At 41.0% G+C, this 19,300-nt stretch overlaps 2 protein-coding genes across 2 annotated transcripts in view; one reads left to right on the forward strand and one right to left on the reverse strand.

The window, feature by feature from the left end:
• The window catches only part of kcnc1b (potassium voltage-gated channel, Shaw-related subfamily, member 1b), a gene marked incomplete at both ends in the record, with an annotated part of 7,192 nt that extends 4,648 nt beyond the window's left edge, over positions 1-2,544 (reverse strand). The window contains 1 exon segment of the mRNA XM_080539387.1: positions 1,968-2,544. Within this exon segment, the coding sequence (XP_080395513.1) occupies positions 1,968-2,544 (577 nt within the window).
• A 1,841-nt stretch (positions 2,545-4,385) lies between these two features.
• LOC308164823 (CD81 antigen-like) lies at positions 4,386-15,220 on the forward strand. The gene is made up of 8 exons (XM_080538866.1): positions 4,386-4,540; positions 6,909-7,023; positions 12,655-12,752; positions 13,050-13,124; positions 13,312-13,425; positions 13,951-14,055; positions 14,302-14,385; positions 14,481-15,220. Exons 1-8 carry the CDS (start codon positions 4,475-4,477, stop codon positions 14,544-14,546), a joined length of 723 nt encoding a protein of 240 aa, XP_080394992.1. The 5' UTR covers positions 4,386-4,474; the 3' UTR covers positions 14,547-15,220.
• The last annotated feature ends 4,080 nt before the right edge of the window (positions 15,221-19,300 follow it).

Below are 19,300 nucleotides of genomic sequence, written 5' to 3' on the forward strand. Positions count from 1 at the left end.
AGAAGAAGCTACTTCCCCTGCACTTCACCTACCATCCCAGTACAGTAGCTAGCCTCATTATAACCATGTCAAGGAAGAGCCACAAACAACCCATTCATGCATGAAGGTGTCATAATGAGAATAGCTGCAATGCTTTAGTGCTTCAACAGCAATGTTCCCGCTTGTAACCTGCCAGGCAGACTAATGATGACTGGTATCAGGGATGAGAGTTGGTGGGAGACAAGTCAGGGCATGATGCAGAGTGGTGCTTGATATTCCTGTGAGTAAAAGCAGTAACAAGCGCTTAGTCACCCCCCTCACACTTAGCATACTGACATACTCTATCGTGCTTCGATTCAACAACAGGCACATGAGATTGAAAGCAGTCATTCATCAGAGAAAGCCATCATCAACCATTCATCACATTGCACTGAGAAAAAATCACTACAGTAAGTCTGTTGCTATTCTGGATATTCCTCCTGACCAGATGGAGTCAGCTGTGTTAATGTTAGGTACACTGAGTCCTCTCAACACCCTATCCATTTTACACCATGTTTTCTTTTAACTTTATGACCACAAGCCTTTAAAGCAGCTCATGGTGGCTTATCATCATCTGTAACACTATTAGTGCTGTCCAATGAAATATATAGGCTACTTTCATCACAGCCTCTTACATGTCGACAGACCCCATCCCCAGTGCTGAAAAAGTCTCTCTGCCACTGAGAATCAGCTCTAAACCACATGCCCCTCAGCATTATTTAGTATTTCAGCTTACAAAGATTGCCCCTTAAATTAGGTTTCTTTGTCAGAGCAGTGAACATTCTGGCATATAAGGTGATCCCTGAAGGTTGTTTTGCCCTGATTGGATAATCTTCCCTCCATGTTCCTACTGTAGGACATATAGGACATCGACTGAAGGCTGTGATAGGGGTTTTCCACAAACGTGTCCACTGTGAATACAGTCTGTAATTAACTCAGACGCTCTGATCTAATTAATCCCCATGCTTGGTACAGCACTGTCAAACTGTCTGCCTGTCTCATTTACACTCAAATATTTGGCTCATCTAATTAGTTTTCGGTGTTTTTCATTTTCCTGTTTTCTAGATTATGTCATTTCCCTGTATCCAATGGTGATGCTTTTGGATGAAGGCTGTATTTTGACACACACAGTTGGTCTAACTCTTATAGGCGGGTGATTATATGTTCGAGTTTGCTACATGTTTGAATAGGTGCCTAATCCACACCAATTACACCAATCACCATGTTACAGCTGCTGAACCAGCATGCCACACAGCAGTCTATTTAGGGGGTTCAGGTTTAAAAAGTGAGAATATCTGAGTGTGCAAAGTAAATAAATTATCACAAATGAGGGGCATTGGCCTAGATGGAAGAGTGCCCATAACAAGTCCAAGAATGTCACCTCTACCAGCAACCTGCTTTTGTTTGGAGGTCTGCCATCACATACTGCTGGTGCCAAAGATCTGGTTTCCCAATGTGCTGCTGACCTATTAATCCAAACTGCTAACATCCCAGGAACTTTCATGTCCAGGAGGTCCAAAGACCTGTAGGACTCATAATAAGATTCCATCTGCATTTCCTATCTACCTGACATAATTCAGGGGTGAAAGGGGTGATTATTGGCATGGTTATTCCATGACTTCTGTTAAATCAAGTCATTGGTTAATATTTCTTTCCTCACCGTTACAGTAACATTCCTGCTGTAGAGATCCTGGGGAGAATAATTTCAAGGTCACGCAGACCCTCTGCAAAACACTTGGGTGGAGGGACTCCATTAATCTGCCATTTACCACCACAGCATTTACCATTCTACTGTTCTCCCCCCCCCCCCCCCCCACACACACACATTATATCCAGAAGCATCATGGTTATTTATTTTTATTCCACAATTCCATAATTTATTTTTATTCCACTGAATATGAAATTAAAGATATCTGTACGCATAGAAAGAGAGAAATGGACTGTCTTACTCACCCTTGCATATTTAGAGGAGTACGGGTCTTCAAATAGAGCCCACATGCGTCTCTGCCAACGCCTCCACAACCCTCCTGATTTGGCATCATGAGAGTCCCCATGTGCCAACCTCCTGGTCATTTCATCCACCTCGTCGAGGTCCCCGGGCTCTGCCACCACATCAGCCTCTGTATCATCGTTGCCCAGGTCGAGAAGGGCCCCCCCACCGAAACTATCAAGAGCTTCCTCTGCCTCCCGATGTTTACAATAGGTCATCCAACAACATGGTTCCACGTCCGTCTCATCAATGCCCCAAAATGCCAATTCCTCCTCGTACAAAGGTCCGCATACATCGGCAGGGCAGTGCAATTTACCTGTCCTGTAGTAGTTGAGGATATGTGCAAAAACGCCAGGGTGGCGGTCGAAGAAGAATTCCTCGATCTTGGCATCATAGTCGAAGTGGTTGGCTGCATCAGGTTCGGCGAGCCAGGATAAACGGGTACCCGGCAGGGTGCGCAGGGTGCCGCGGTATGTCTGGTGTTTGAACCCTCCCACGTTTATCACAATGCGATCCTTTTCGTCGCTCAAGCCCATTGCGTCCCCTAGGCATTTCTCCAATAAGTTCCCGGCATCACAAGGACAAGTCTATGCGCACCGCGGGAGAACGCGTGCAACACATGCACAATAGGGGATTAGGGGAAGGAGGAGACGATTGTACAGAAACACAATGCACAAAGAAATATCTGCTGTTACACACAGATTATGAATGATAGATGTATAATTTAGCATAGGCATATATGTCCACTGATGTAAAATGTCCAAATGATCGGCTACCTGTCATGGAAAGAAATCATGAGCGCTTAGCTGCCCAGACCTGCTGTAGGGAAGAATTGAAATCCAAAATGATTGCAGCCAATGGCATCACATTAAGAATGGACGTCACATCATAGTTGTAAATCCAAGAGGTGAAGATAAAATGGCAAAACTGTTCTTCCTCTAATATGAATGTAATGACTCCCCCAGTTGTGATTGTTGGTAAATAATCAGTTTCAGCCTTTATGACATTCAGAGCAAGGTGACTGCGGTGGTGCTGAAGGGACAGCACCAGTTACTCACAGAGACACCCTCTTAATATCTTACCCTCTTATTCAGAGACCTTTCTTTACTGCCGCTTACCTCCTTCCCAACCGATATAACATTCCTCTTTTCTGTTTAGGGAGATGACAGCAACCGGTAGATCCGACACCTTTATCCTTGCCAGGTGTTTGTGTTTATCTTCAATGGGTTATTGTTATTTTAATGTGTCGATCCCTTCGTGTAAACTGACCAGGAGCAGTGATTCGTGTTAATTCAGAAAAAGGCACGTCCTCTGTTCTAACCAGCGTTCGGCGGTGAATCTCTTTGAAAATCGCCTTGAGAATACTCCAGAGGGAGGGGATCTCTCAATACATACATACACCCTGCCTACACCTCTATTGAAATTACACGGAGCATGTCCAGTAAACACCCTTGTATTGTTTAAATGGATTGTCAGAGAGTTCTTGCATTTACTAATTGTCTTGCTTACCTCCAGACCCACCAATTCATTGTCTCCATGACGCCGTGTAGCTATAGTAAATGGAACAGTATTTCAGTATTCTGGGCCGTGTAGACTCATCTTTCAAGCTCAACTATTTAGGTATGACACTGAAATCATGAATGCACAACTCTATCAAACACATACAATCATTCATGCTTTGAAAATGAAAATGTATTGATATAATTTGGGGTGGTCATTATTACAACATTAGGGGTAAAGTATGTAATGAGGTTAGATGCATCTTTATAATCATTAGGCTATACAAAAGAGGCTGATGCCACAGTCGCCTGCTTTCTGAATTCAGGTCCTGTTGAACGTAAAGCATGTTCGTGTGTTATTATCAAAATGGCCAACAGGGAGCGTTATTGCCCCGTTCCCTTTGACTTATAGTTCCTGAGCTCTGGTTATAGCTATTTACAGAATTACCAGTGACAAGGGAAGGCGTTCGGTTTTATCATTGTTTCTCTGTCTGAAAGATCAGAGGAATCCTGATGTTGTAGCCTAATGGCAGTTATAATACGCTACAAATAATATAGTCAATGCATAGTGTGAGCAGCTATTTCATCTAATTATAAGTAGCCTAATGAGAAAGTGATTTGCCCTAAAATGAATAACTGAAGGAATACTAAACTTCCTAAAACTGCCTTAATGAATGTTATATATTGAAATTGCACAAAAAATACCGGCGGCATCCTGAGCTCAGGATCTGTGGATGAGGAGACCACTCTCCTTGTAGGATACCACAATCACTTGGTGGGCAGTCTCCGTCTCGGTTTTCACTCTTCATTTTAAGGAGGAGTTTGTACCCAGTCTGGATGAATAGACTCCGAGGTTTCTGTCAGAGATTGGAGTTCTTTGAATGAGAATCTTTATTTTCACTCTGTGAGACTTGGACACGACACACATTTTTATTTTAGCCAAAACGAGGACCTGAACACGCGCATCATGGCTTTGGCGGGCTGCACGAAGTGTATTAAATACATGTTGTTTTTCTTTAATTTTGTTTTCTGGGTGAGTTTAGTAATTTACTTTATACAGTTGAGATAGGCTACAACATTAATACAATCTGTAGTTCATGGCTGATAAAAGTGTTCACTGACACTGCATTATGCATTATGAATGTTAAATGGTACAGTGAACTGTATTTTGTGATACTGTATATTCTATATTGCCTTATCTGTTTTGGCTCTGTAAGCATTTAGTGTCAGTATTATTATTCCTTGCAATGTATTTCATATTTACATATTAGAAGTTATATTAATGTGAACTTCACATACTGTTTACGAAAGATGGCCTAAATTATTATTTTAATGTGTAGATGGTGTATTGGCAAAACATAGTAAGGTAGAGAAGAAATGCTATGGAGTTCCCAGTCCTGGTATTAATTATGCTCCCCTGGCTGTTTGGGGCTGTTCTTGTGAGGGGGGCAGCAACATCAATAGATGGGGGAGAGAGCACACAAAGCCAGGACTTGGGCAAGTTTAAATGCTTTTGCCTATGATCAACAGTTATTTTCTGGTTGGTTGATTTTCTTGCATGGTGGCCTTAAGAGTATGGAGACCCACACTCACGGCCGTGTGATGGGCTCAGTCCCAACAGCTTTCTCACGACCAGGGGGGCTGGACATGGATAACACTAAAGCCTCCCTCCAGAACTCAGTGCCATTCCATTCGGAAAAATCCAGGCAGGCTGTGTAAGGAATGGATGTTTCAGTGAGTTAAAATGGTTTTAACATCAACCTCAAAATCAGAGGTTGATTTTTTATTTTTTTATTTTATCTCACTGAAACATTCAGAACTAGTGAATTTGTTGTGGAAGAAAAGCATTTGGGAGTGTGGCTCCATCCAGTTGTTAACAGATGTGGCAGCCGAGAGGGACCAGAAGATGGGGCAACACAGTTTTGGGGGGAGGGGTGGGAGTGTTTCCCACCATGACATTTCCTTTGTTTACAAATGTTTGTCAAACTGTAGCTTTGGCCACCTTAGTTACTTGTTACTTTATGTTAATAGAGCTGCAGTCTCATCCACATCCACATGTTTTCCTTTTTTTATTACAAAGGAAACGTAGAGTCATGAGGACAGATGTGGGGGGACTTTTACAGAGACTAGTCCCACCCCCTGTTATCCGTCTGCCTGCCCTTCAGGGGCAATTACACACTACCTCAGGAGTCATGCAAATGTAGACCATACTTTTACTACTCTTGATTCCACCGTTTGTCTTCTTATGAGGTCCAACATACACAGTATAACTTTTTCTCTTTTTCAAAAAAAGTGTAATTTAAGTGATTTTTTTTACTTGCTTTTACTTCAACTGTTGATCAAAAATGCTATTTTGCCCTTTTCATTATGTGAAATCAACACAAAAAGCCAACATATTCAGGACACTGGCATCACTTTGATTGAGTGCTTCCTCTGCTGTTGTTTTTTATTTTTTGCTGGTAAGAATGTCATAGTGAATACATTGGAAATCCTGTTTTTTTTCCTCACTTCGCAGTTTTTCATGCTGAGGATTCAGTTTCCTGTTTCTTGGGGAACAATAGAGAACCGTCATGAGCAAAATATGCTGATAGATTCTCATGTAGAGAGGGCACTATGACCCACCATGACCTACTCTACTTAGCAGCAGATTCTTACAAAGAAAGCTACTTTGGAACAAATAGCTTCCTCTTGTGTGTTACATTCATTCAGAGTAAGATAGCACAACTCTTGTCTTTCTTGTTTAAAGTTCAACTTAGTCCTGCCCTATGAAAGTATTATAAATCACAAATGCATGTTCACAATGATTAGTGTGTTTGAGTTCTAAAGGGCTCTGCACACAGAGTGCGATTTCTGTTGCACATCAACGTTCCATTTTGAAGTTTGAATGGAAGTCTATGAGAGCATCGCATTTACCCGCACACGGCCCCGATTTTAATCGCACGGCGAACATTCGATTCCATTCATTTTGAATGGGACAAAGCAGTGCGACAAAACTCGCACGCCGTGTGCTTTGTCCCATTCAAAATGAATGGAATCGAATGTTCGCCGTGCGATTAAAATCGGGGCCGTGTGCGGGTAAATGCGATGCTCTCATAGACTTCCATTCAAACTTCAAAATGGAACGTTGATGCGCAACAGAAATCGCACTCTGTGTGCAGAGCCCTATAGTTAAACTAATTTAGAAACGCCATTTATTTTCAATTACAGGTAATTGAAAACCACTGTAAACAAAATAATATCTTTGAAATTGAATCTCAGTTCACTTACTGGTGAATGAACAGAACTAAATCAGAATTGCATTTTGCCAGGTGACAAACAATGATTTTCACCCCTCTGGAGTTTCTTTAACACTGTGTGCTTGGAGGCTAGTAACCGTTCCTTTCCTTCTCTCATGTTGACAGTTAGCTGGAGGTGTGATCTTGGGAGTTGCTTTGTGGCTGCGTCATGACAACCAGACCAGCAATCTGCTTTTGCTCCAGTTTGAAGGCCACCAGGCACCAAGTACCTTCTATATCAGTAAGTACAGTCTCAATATGGTGCAATGACATTTTACTGTCAGTTGAATGTAAGGCCACTTACTCCAATTCACGCAACTTTTATTGTCACATGACTATTTTAGTGGAGTAGTGGATTAGTGGAGTATGTGGCCAAATGGGTGTCAGCAGAGCGGATTAATTAACAGAGACCATGACCTCATGTAAATCATTAATTTGATTTGAAAATGTATTGTTTACTTTATCTTCTTGTCATGTGTAATTTGTTATTCTGAACTATGATCTGAGTATAATCTGAGCAACAGAAAAATGTATCTGAGCAAAACAAAACTTCAAGATGTTACCTATCAAATGGCATCCTGCTTTTGTATCTGATCATCATATTTCTAATGTTATAGGCAGTTTAGTTTGGGTCTGGTTTTTAGGCAGAAATAGGGCAGTCAGCTTAAGAGGTTAACCTCACATCCAACCCTCCACACCACAGGAAGCCGATGTTGTTAGGATGACCGTGCTAGCTAACTCTGAGTTAACGCCTGCTTTTCATGTTTAACATAGAGATCACGTGAGTGTAAGCCCCATAAATAGAAGGAACCAAGCCGACCTCTAAGAAAAGACCAGGAAACAGGACCTACGTAAATCCGCAGGACTCAAGAGTGTCTCTCTAAGTGAGGAAGGCACAATGACCGTGTTGTTATCTGCTGCTATTCTGACACCACAGACTGCATACAGAGTATTCTGACACACACACACACACACACACACACACACACACACACACACACGCACACGCAGGGTGGTGAGGAATCCTGAAAGCATGGCAGAAGGAAGTCAGTATGTGCTGTCTGACATACTGTACAGTCATGTGAAAAAAAGACACTGAAGGATAAAGTAGAAGCCGCACACTCTCGTTCCAGATGCAAAAAGTGTATAATTTATTGACAACAGTTTCCGCTAGAAGCCTTTGTCAAGTCTTACTCTGACTTGACAAAGGCTTCTGGCCAAAACTGTTGCCAATACATTATACACTTTTTGCATCTGGAACGAGAGTATGCGGCTTCTACTTTATCCTTCAGTATTCTGCTCCGTCGCCAGCACCTCGCCCAAGTTTTCTGCGGTGTGCGTTCTCTTCTTTTTCAAAAAAGATAGGACACCCCATGAAAACCTGTCTTTTTCAACATATTTAGGACACCCCCACATTTATTACTACTTAAAATGCCTACATTTGTCCTAAAATAAAAGTGCACCACAGTAGGTGCAAAAGATTAGAACATCCTTAGAGAGGAATTTGGAGGAGCCTGTCTTATTTAGACCTCAGATATTTAGTTTGGTTTGCTCTTGATTGTTTGGCGAGATGAAAAGAGCTATCTGAGGCCTTAGGTATTAGATGTGTATGTGTCTGGGAAGGCATTAAATAGATCTCCAAGCAATTAGAAATCTGCCATTCCACTTTCCGGAAAATTATTTACAAGCGGAGAACATTTAAAACAACATTTAAAACAACAAAATGGGCAGGTCAGGCTGTCCCAGCAAGATCAGCCCAAGAGCAGACTCCAAGATGCCTAAAGAAATCTCCAACAATCCTAAAATGTCATCATGGGACCTACAGGTAGCTCTTGTCACAGTTGATGTCAAAGTACATGCATCTACCATCCGAAAGAGACTGTTTGAAGTTTGATTTTCATGGGAGATGTGCAAAGAGGAAACCCTTACTGTCAAAAAACTCCATCAGGGAGAAAACCTAGACAAACATCAGGACTTCTGAAACAATGTGCTTAGGACAGATTAATCCAAAGTTGAATTATTTGGACACAGTAACAGAAGACATGTTTGGCGCAAACCAAAGACTGCATTTAAGCACAAGAACCTCATATCAACGTGAAGCATGGCGGTGGAAATGTCATGGTTTGGGGCTGCTTTGCTGCAGCAGGGCCTAACCAGCTCACCATCATAGAATCCACTATGAATTCTTCATTGTATCAGAGGGTGCTTGAGGAAATTGTGAGACCATCTGTCCAAAACTGTAAGCTGAACGTGCAACATGCACACACACTCAGAGATACACACACACACACACACACACACACACACACACACACACACACACACACACACTAAGCTGAACGTGCAACATGACCCAAACCTTCCAGTCAATCCACCAAGGAATGGCTCATAAAGAAAAGAAATGCAGAGTTCAGAAATGGCCAATCAGGGCATAGGGTCCTTTTTCCTCAGAAGGAATTGGCATCTTTGTTAATTATTTTGTTAAATATGATAACAAAGTTACATTTTCATTGTTTTTGGTTCAATTACATCACTTTTATCTTTAGATATTGTTTGAAAGAATATCAAATATTTCTATATTTCTTAAAAAATAACTAAATATTTAATTGGGTGTTTTTTCACATGACTGTATGTGTGTACACTGTTGGTGTTTGGGCACTGGGTATAGTATATACACAGTCAGTATGCACAAATTACACAATCCACAGAAGCGAATCCACAGTGATCCAGAAGCGACCTCATTAGCTATGGGTTGATTTAAAGTGCACCATGTGCTCAACAGTACCCAGGTCTGGTAAATCACTCTTGTAATGAGACTGTATCATTCAGGAACCCCTTAAATGCATTGAGTGTGTTGGGGACAGTATGTTATTCCCATGTACTGAGACATTCATTACCTCCTTCTCAGCTTCAGCTGCAGATTGGTCCCCAAAATCTACAGTTCATGAGATGGTTTGAATGTTTTGAAGATCCATGTTCTCTGTTTGTTGTGGTAGCAAAATATAGAATCCGCCCATTAATTTACATTTGGGCCAGTCCACTCCCATACTTACCCTCAGTAAGTATACGGAGAGGATAAAACCTTCTGGAAGCCATGCTTTTTATAGAGAAACGGCACAATTCATGATTGGAGAGGGATGACGGTAAGAGAGGCCCACCCAAGAAAGATCAAGGGAGTTTTCTCTTCTTTTTTCCCCACTCAAACATACGCCCTTGCATAATTCAAATAACCTCGTACATCTGCTCATTACCCCTCAAATTAGAGTTTGAAGTGGATGTTTTTAGCTTGTTGGCACACCAAAGTAGTGTTTATGTAGGACTGAAAATATACTCACTGCTACAGAACCCCCTACTGTACCATTACTGCTGGCAGTTGTCAGTCGCCACTGGGGCACTGTTGCCCTTCTCAGACAGTGGGTTCAGGAGAAGTCCTCTGTAGTTGATATTGGGACTGAATAATAGCGACAGGTCCGAAAACGTCTGACAAACTTTGATTTTGAGGTGAACTACAGTATCACTCTGAATTGAATTAAATCTGGTGGTTTAGAATAAATTCATTTAATAAAGTCCTGGTTGCCATGGTAATTTTCCTCTGCTGCTATAAACTTGTATAATAAAAGTTTCAGCCAATGAGAGGCAGGCAGTGGTTTCCTTGAAGACCAGTGTTTATTGAATGGTCTTTTCAAAGTGATTTTACTCACTTGTTTATTTAACTTTTACCATTTAGATTGCAGAAGAGTATTTATTTTAGAATCTCCTTGTTTCCACTCACCATTGCCTTGCATAGAAATAGCTTTAATTTCAATCTGCTTGTTTTCATCATTTACATGACATGGATGCTCTCGTTCCACCCCATGTTTGTGTGTGTGTGTGTGTGTGTGTGTGTGTGTGTGTGTGTGTGTGTGTGTTTGTGAGAGTGAAAGAGAGGGAGAGAGAGAGCGAGGGACAGAGGGGGATGCCAAATTGTCTTTAGAGAGGAGAGCCAAGTAGAGGAGAGTCAATTATATCATTGATTTTGTGAACATGTTTTTATTTTAATTTTATTTGGCTCCCCTTTATTTGTCTTGGATTTGTTTATAAGTCCTCAGGTGCAAGGTTCAAGGATTCTTACAAGCAATTTAATATGTTGTGTGCAATGTACAAGCACAGAGTCAACCGTTCAAGATGTATATATACTGTATATATAGGGAGAGAGAGAGGAGAAAAGGAAGAAGAAAATATTTCAATAAGATATACAGTAGACCTCTGTATACTGAAAGAGTACTCATTAAGAACCACTGGATATGAAAACAGGAATAGCTAGTTAAATTAATCCATAAAAAATGGACAGGAAATTGGAGGACAGGCTTATTGGAATGGAATGGAATGAGGAATGGTATCAAAACACGTATTCCATTCCATGCATTACAATACGCCTGTCCTTCCCTGCATTATACCCTCCATCATCACCAATATCTATCTGCATTTCCTGTCCTATGACACTCCTATGACCTATAAGACTCTTATCTAAATCTTAGCATAATCTTAGGCCTCACACCTACACTGGTGCAATTCTGAAAATGATTTGTTCTTTGTCAACTCAATGATTTTGGAGTAAAGCTTGGATGTGGACCATTTGGTAAATGACATATCGGTACTAATCTTTGAACTGGTAGTGAGAATTGAAGGCGATTCCATGTTGGACAGGAATTCAAACATGTTTTTTCACCAGTATTCACCAGGCTTTTATCCCTATTAAAAGGCAAGAAATAAATGAACTTCCCTGGTGGTATAACATTGCATAACAACTCCCTTAAACACTCAATACCCTTCAAGCCTTAAAGGGTGTTGTCATAGTAATGGAGGGTAGTGGAAAAATGCTGTTTTTACTGCACTGCTGAGCCCCTGGCCCTGGCAGCCATTCCTCTCCACAACAAAAACATCTAATCCTGAAAGAGGGAGAGGAACAAATAGAGAGGGTCGTAGGTCACTGGAGGGCAGTGAGGGAGAGAGAGGGAGAGGGCTTGCTGTTAGAGGGGAACAGAGGAGACAGTTCTCACTAAGACTGTGTCTTCCTCTCTAGACTACTCTGTCAGTGAGATTAGATACTTCCAAGTGTGTGTGTGTGTGTGTGTGTGTGTGTGTGTGTGTGTGTGTGTACGTGCGTGTATGCGCATGTGCGTGTCTGTCTCTCTGTCAGCGTCTATGTGTCTAAGATGATGACATAACAACAGAGCGTATGTCGTTTTTGAGACGTCTTCTGTGGCCCACTTAAACATGCATCTCAGTAATATTGATGAATTATGTCATGAATGTAGATGAAAATAGTTAATGCAGAATGTTGCCAGGGGTGTTGGTTGTTGGTTGGTGGTGTGAGGAGTTCAGCTCGGGCCCAGTGAAGTGAACAGCTAAGCTAACTGCGTAGAAAATCTACAATTCATTGGATGTGACTCTGCACTTGGGGTAGAGTACACCTACAGGGAAATACAGAGGTTATGGTGAAGGAGTTGGGGAAGCCAGGTCCTGCTGTTTCCTGGTGTTGGAGGTCAGAGGTGACTGCAGGGGGTTATTTGTGGGGAGAGGAGTAGTTGGGTGGCATTTCCTGCCTGTGTAGCAGTGTTGCTGCCCCCCTCTCAGGATCTGGGAGGTGCTTACTTCCTGCCACATTACTACAGGATGTCCAGCATGTCATATCATTTCACAGGGACGTCTTGAGAGAAAAAAACAGGACGGCCATTAAAACAGGGTAGGGTTTCTGTGCGTGTTGGAGTTCTCTGACTGCCACCTAGTGGTGCTTTATCTCCCCATCTCACTAACTTCTCTCCATCCTTACAAATGCAAAATGAAAATAGATTTGTATGATATGTCTTGTTCTCACCCATTCTGTTCTTAGGTGTGTACATCCTGATTGCCGTTGGAGCTGTCATGATGTTTGTGGGCTTCCTCGGTTGCTATGGAGCCATCCAGGAATCTCAGTGTCTTCTGGGAACGGTGAGTGTCCAGTAGAGGGCAGAGCACTCCACATTAGCGTGGCTCCCCAGCTCTCTTTCTCTCTCTCTCTCTCTCTCTCTCTCTCTCTCTCTCTCTCTCTCTCTCTCTCTCTCTCTCTCTCTCTCTCTCTCTCTCTCTCTCTCTCTCTCTCTCTCTCTCTCTCTCTCTATCTCTCTCTCTCTCTCTCTCTCTCTCTTTCTCTCAGTGCCACTTGATGTCAGTGAAAGATTGGGGAGTGTATGAAGTGCAGAATGAGAAAGTTTCAGAAAACTGACCTCTCTTTTCATTCTCTTTCAGTTCTTCTTCTGTTTAGTTCTCCTCTTCGCCTGCGAGGTGGCTGCAGGAATTTGGGGTTTTATGAACCGGGACACAGTAAGGAAGTTTCTCACTCTCTCTCTCTCTCTCTCTCTCTCTCTCTCTCTCTCTCTCTCTCTCTCTCTCTCTCTCTCTCTCTCTCTCTCTCTCTCTCTCTCTCTCTCTCTCTCTCACTTGTGTGTCAATGATCATCCTCTGTTTGCAGTGTCACTAAAGTATATGATCGCTGTCCTTTCTCATTCAGATCTCAAAGGAACTGATTAACTTCTATGATGCAGCCTACATCAAGGCTGTGGACGTCGGAGAAGTCCCTAGCAAACAAGCTGCTATTAAAGTACTTGAGGTTTTCCATGAGACGGTATGCCATCACACCCACCTTTCCCTCCGCTCTGCTCTATGATAATGCCTTATGAGTTATGACCTATGACCTATGAAAATGTCCTTGAAAATGAATACATTTCTGGGAGAAAGATTTGAGAGAGAAATGGCTTGTGTGTTGTGGAAATTGGCTCAAATGATTAACTGTAAATATGTTATTTTGTTATAATCTATTTTTTTCTTATAATGATGAATATGCCATATATTCCTGATAAATGATAATTATGTTTTCACTCCCACTGGGCTTTATACAAGGTTCCCTCAGATATAGTACAGTGTAGTGCTGTAGTACAAGTGTTACACACCAAAAGGTGAGCCATTCTGTGTGTCCTTACATTTTCTTTGAATGCAGACAAGTGGATTTTTTAATTTTTTAAGTCTTACACATGGAAGTCTTACACATCCACCTGGAGAACCCTTTTTTTTTACCCTTTCCATTTTTTCAATTTGGGCTGTACTGTGTTGTATGGCTCATGTGTTGTGTCTGCTGTGTGTTTCGCCTCAGCTGGACTGCTGTGGTAAAGGGGATGACTCCCCATTATTCAGACAAGTCTCCAGCTCCTTGTGTCCCAAGAAGTCTCTGGCTGAAGATCTGTTGAAACCTCAGCAGGTATGCTCACACATCATACATTGAGTTGTCCTGGATGCCCTTGTGTAATAGATTCATGGAAGCCAGATGAAACTGTTCAAAAAGTCAATTAATGCCATTATGACCCGAAGAGTCAATGATTTATTTGTATTGCAAATATTAATTGAAATGAGAATATTTTTAAGTGATTTTGAAAAAAGTACAGCACTTAGCAGCAAGCACTTTTTTTTATCATGATCATGTGTCTGATCCCCTCTCTCCCATCAGAGCTGTCACATTAAACTGAAGGATCTGTTCTCTGAGAAGCTCTACTTGATTGGCCTGGCAGCCCTGGTGGTGGCTGTCATCATGGTGAGTGTCACAGTGATTAGATGATTACACTACTATCCTGAGTAGAGCAAGATTCAGCACTCTGAACATGTTGAATCTGTGTTCTTTCTCTGTAGATCTTTGAGATGATCTTCACCATGGTGCTTTGCTGTGGAATCCGTAACAGTGTACCAGTGTACTAAGAACACAGCCATGGACTGAAAGGACACATCCTCCAGAGATCAACACCAATGAAGGGATACTTACATTCTGTGTTGTGTTATTGTTCCTGCTACTTCTTTTGATATTGCAGGACTACAGTCTGTACATTTTTCTCAGTGTTATTGAAAAGGGAATGGAGGCATCTTCTTGGATTGTGTCTAACAACATTAATATCTCTGCTTGAGTCTGTGTCCATATTTGTTTCAAACAACAAGCAGCAATGTGACTTTCAGCATCATGTTTCATACTAAACAATTTTGGAGCCTTTTTTAAATTCTGTTGAATATTTCCTCCAGAGTTCTTGGTCTTTGTATGGTTGTATAAACTGTATATATTCAATGTATTTTATTACTGGTCAGTTAGGAGACTTTATTGATATTCCCAATCTTGTTGATTGTGATGAATGCCCCTACAGTACATTGATCTATAATCCATCTCAAAGAGCAGGTTTTCATGTGTTCAGGGTAATACTGCCTCACTGTAATGATAACTACAGTAAAGTGGAGATATGTGAGGCAGTATTTATTAATTTAAATCTGTTATCATCTCACCATAACTTCTTATGCTTCATGTTGTCCTGTGTCTAAAATGTAATATACACTGTGAGCTTACAAGGCTCTGAAGACCTAAGCACTCACAAGCTTACACTATATGTCCCTGCCTGGTGTTTTTACCCAATCTAAACACTAGTAATAAACATATTTTCTCTTTTTTGTTGTTGCAATCAACCATTTTTATTTGATTTTTACATTTGAACAAATACACCTCAACAAGACAACCACAGAAAAACGTACAAAACAAACAACAACAACAACAAGCGCTGCAATATATAAGAGTTAAATTGAAAAAGAAAAAAAGAAAGAAAACTAAAAAAGATAACAAAAGAAAACAAAAGCTAAAATTAAAAAGAACGCAAAGTGTACAGGAATACAGGGAACAAATAAGTATGTAAAACATACAGATAAAGCAAAGACAATACATACAGATAAAGCAAAGTCAATGCCCTCCAGGGACAGACAAGAAGGTCACAGTTTCTCTAAGAAAGTATGTAAGGGTTTCCAGAGTCTCCAGAATTTGTCCGATTTATGGTTGAGATCATGAGTCAATTTCTCCAGAGGGAGAAGGGTCGATATCCACATGTCAACTGTAGGAACCTGCGGTGTGGACCATCGCAGCAAGATACACTTTTTAGCCAGAAATAAAATAATCATTCATTATTAATTGTCCTGAGTGTGGTTTAACAAATAAGTTAAAGGGGTAGTGGTGGCGCTACCTAGAGCACGTTAGTCTGGTTCATTAGAACGTGCACATCCAATCATATCGCCAAGTGCTTTAGTGGTGTCCAATCATGTCGCCCGCATTTTAGTGGTTCCTTTAGTGCAGCCAATCAATGCTTTAGAATGCTTTAGTGGTGGTGGCCAATCATGTCTTTAGAATGCTTTTAGTGGTGGTGGCAACTCATGACATTTCGAACTGTCAGTCCATCGGTTTTGTCACCTTCAGCTTCACTGCATCCGTTTATGGTAAGTCCAGATACTGAGCTTGGCTTTATAAATTGTTTTTATCAACGGAATTGTTCATATAAATTAATACGGTGTTGTCAGTTCATAGCAACACTTTGCACCTCTCGTTTTTGACGAGAGACAGACGCGGTGATGCCCGCCGATAGATAGCTAGTTCTACGTTTGTTGAAAACAGGGCATAAAGACAACGAGTTATTAAATCAGAGCTGTCTTGTATTAGTTGAATGACTAATATCTCATGATGAAATATGTGGTTGTCACTGGTTTGCTGGCGAAATATTCATAACTTGGCTGTCATTGAGCTCAGCTGCGCGAGCCTTCATGTATTTATGTGCTGACGAGATCGGATATTAGAGATGTGATTGTATTAACAGTGCATTATAATGTGGAAAGATTTTGAACTGGCACATTTGTTGTGTGTGCCTGATGTGTAGTGGGTTATTGTCTATAAATAGTCTGTAAGTGTTACATTACGCATACTGTACTATGTCATACTGTATGTTGTGTGTAGAGCCTCTAACTTTGAGGTATTTGATTGATGACTTATTATTAATTATTATTATTATATTATTATTATTAATATTTTCCTACTCATCCAAACTTTATTATTTGCTCTTTAAAGCTCAGGCATAGAGGCATAGGTATAGATCAGTCCCAGTGTATAGCCTTCACGGTACTGTGTATTGTATATGGTTATAGTCAGGGGACGGGAAGGGATAGATATTAGATTAGATTAGATTAGATTCAACATTATTGTCATTGCAGAGTACAAGTACCAGACAATCAAATGCAGTTCAGCATCTAACCAGTAGTGCTGTAACAATTCTGGAGTATTGTATTTTGACTGTACATATCTGTGCTTGTGTGTATGTTTATACTAACAAGATTATTGCTTTCGTCAAAAAGGAGAGATGATTGGTGTGGACTACCTGTACAGGCAGACAGGGAGAACCCTGCAGGACATGGACCCTGAGGCAGAGGATATTGACCAGCTGCTGGAGGACCTGGCCACGAAGGAGGAACTAGAGGATGAGGACTTCCAAGACGACACCATTGACCCCACTTTCATTTTTTACTTTGCGTCCCACCACCAACCCCCCCCCCTACCGCCCTTGTCTTTGCTGTCCCTCCTGTCGTTTTCTCAACCCTGTTTGCTCCACCTGCCCCTCATCTGGCTGTCCCAAAGGTCCACCTGCCCCTCATCTGGCATTGTCCCTCGTTTAGTCTCTGACTAAGGAGCACTAGTTGGATAAGATGAGGAAGTAGGAAGGCAAACGTCTGTCTCCTCCAAACCAACCCCACTGCATTAATAATATGTATTATAACTAACTACATACTGCCTGATTACTTGAACACTACTTCTACTGAAACATATGTACTGCTCCTTATCTGTACCATATTGCACAAGTTCAAGTAGTAGTCAGGTGGTGCGTAACATGCTGTGCAGGTAGCAGTGAGACATAGACGGTGTGTATGACAGTGTATTACATCAGGTAGCAGTGAGACATAGACGGTGTGTATGACAGTGTATTACATCTCACTGCTACCTGCACAGCATTTTATGCACCACCTGACTACTACTTGAACTTGTACTGTATCATATCTGAACTATATTATTGCATACTGTATGATATTACATCCCATGTCATTGGAATCTGCACAGCTGTTTACACCACTGTTCTACAGCAGCATGACTGGTGCAGCTGTAGTACTGCTGTAGTCTCTTATCACCCTACTCATTTACTTTTATTGTTGATTTGCATTCTGCTGCTATTGATGCTACTGATACTATTGCTGCTATTATTGATTGTTTATTTTGTTGTTCTCATATCCTGCTTATTGATTGTTGATTTTGTTGTTTTTATATCATACTTTATTTTATTACTGATCTTGTATTCTGCTGCAATGCCAATGTTGAATGAACCTGAACCCAAGAATTTTACTCTGTGTACCTGTACATTGGTGCAATAAAAGCAATTCTGATTCTGATTCTGAGTAACTCTCTCTTCTTCTCTTTGTAAAAAAGTTATTCATTCAACCTCAGGGCTTTTAAGAGGCTAACTTGTTTATTTGTACTATTATTATAATATATAATATTATACTATTATTCTTTTTATTGATGTTTAAACATCAATAAAACAACAGCTAGTGTCTATAAACTTCTGTTATGTCACAAAAAGCAACTTTTGGCTCAAGTGATTTTGAATTTACACAAAACAACACTTTTGGAGACATTTTTAATTGTTCTTGTTTATGGTGGGATTTGAACCGGTGACCTTCTGAACCATTCTTCCCCCCCATACAAAAATGGCAATGGCGACATTTTTTATTGTGCATTAATTGTTTAGAATACATTGAGACTATTAAACATGTAGATAATGGAAAAGAAGCCTCAATTTCTCTCTCTTCCTTTTCTTTTCCCTCTTTTTCTCCCCTTTTCCTCTCTTTTTCCTCACTTTTCTTCTTCCCCCTTCTTCCCCCTCTTTCACTTTCTTCCCCACCCTTAACAGACTATCGTTCCCCTCGCCTGGCGCTACCTAGAGCACGTTAGTCTGGTTCATTAGAACGTGCACATCCAATCATATCGCCAAGTGCTTTAGTGGTGTCCAATCATGTCGCCCGCATTTTAGTGGTTCCTTTAGTGCAGCCAATCAATGCTTTAGAATGCTTTAGTGGTGGTGGCCAATCATGTCTTTAGAATGCTTTTAGTGGTGGTGGCCAATCATGTTGCCCAAATGCTTTATTGGTGGTGCACGTCATATGCAAACAACTCATGACATTTCGAACTGTCAGTCCATCGGTTTTGTCACCTTCAGCTTCACTGCATCCGTTTATGGTAAGTCCAGATACTGAGCTTGGCTTTATAAATTGTTTTTATCAACGGAATTGTTCATATAAATTAATACGGTGTTGTCAGTTCATAGCAACACTTTGCACCTCTCGTTTTTGACGAGAGACAGACGCGGTGATGCCCGCCGATAGATAGCTAGTTCTACGTTTGTTGAAAACAGGGCATAAAGACAACGAGTTATTAAATCAGAGCTGTCTTGTATTAGTTGAATGACTAATATCTCATGATGAAATATGTGGTTGTCACTGGTTTGCTGGCGAAATATTCATAACTTGGCTGTCATTGAGCTCAGCTGCGCGAGCCTTCATGTATTTATGTGCTGACGAGATCGGATATTAGAGATGTGATTGTATTAACAGTG

Source organism: Nansenia antarctica (assembly GCF_963989245.1).
Source record: "Nansenia antarctica genome assembly, chromosome: 9".
NCBI classification, from domain to species: Eukaryota; Metazoa; Chordata; class Actinopteri; order Argentiniformes; family Microstomatidae; genus Nansenia; species Nansenia antarctica.

Coding starts and splice junctions, on each gene's coding strand:
- LOC308164823 (XM_080538866.1), top strand. CDS start 4,475: ATGGCTTTGGCGGGCTGCACGAAGTGTATTAAATACATGTTGTTTTTC. Junction 4,541..6,908: donor TCTTTAATTTTGTTTTCTGG/GTGAGTTTAGTA, acceptor TCATGTTGACAG/TTAGCTGGAGGTGTGATCTT. Junction 14,056..14,301: donor ATCTGTTGAAACCTCAGCAG/GTATGCTCACAC, acceptor CTCTCCCATCAG/AGCTGTCACATTAAACTGAA.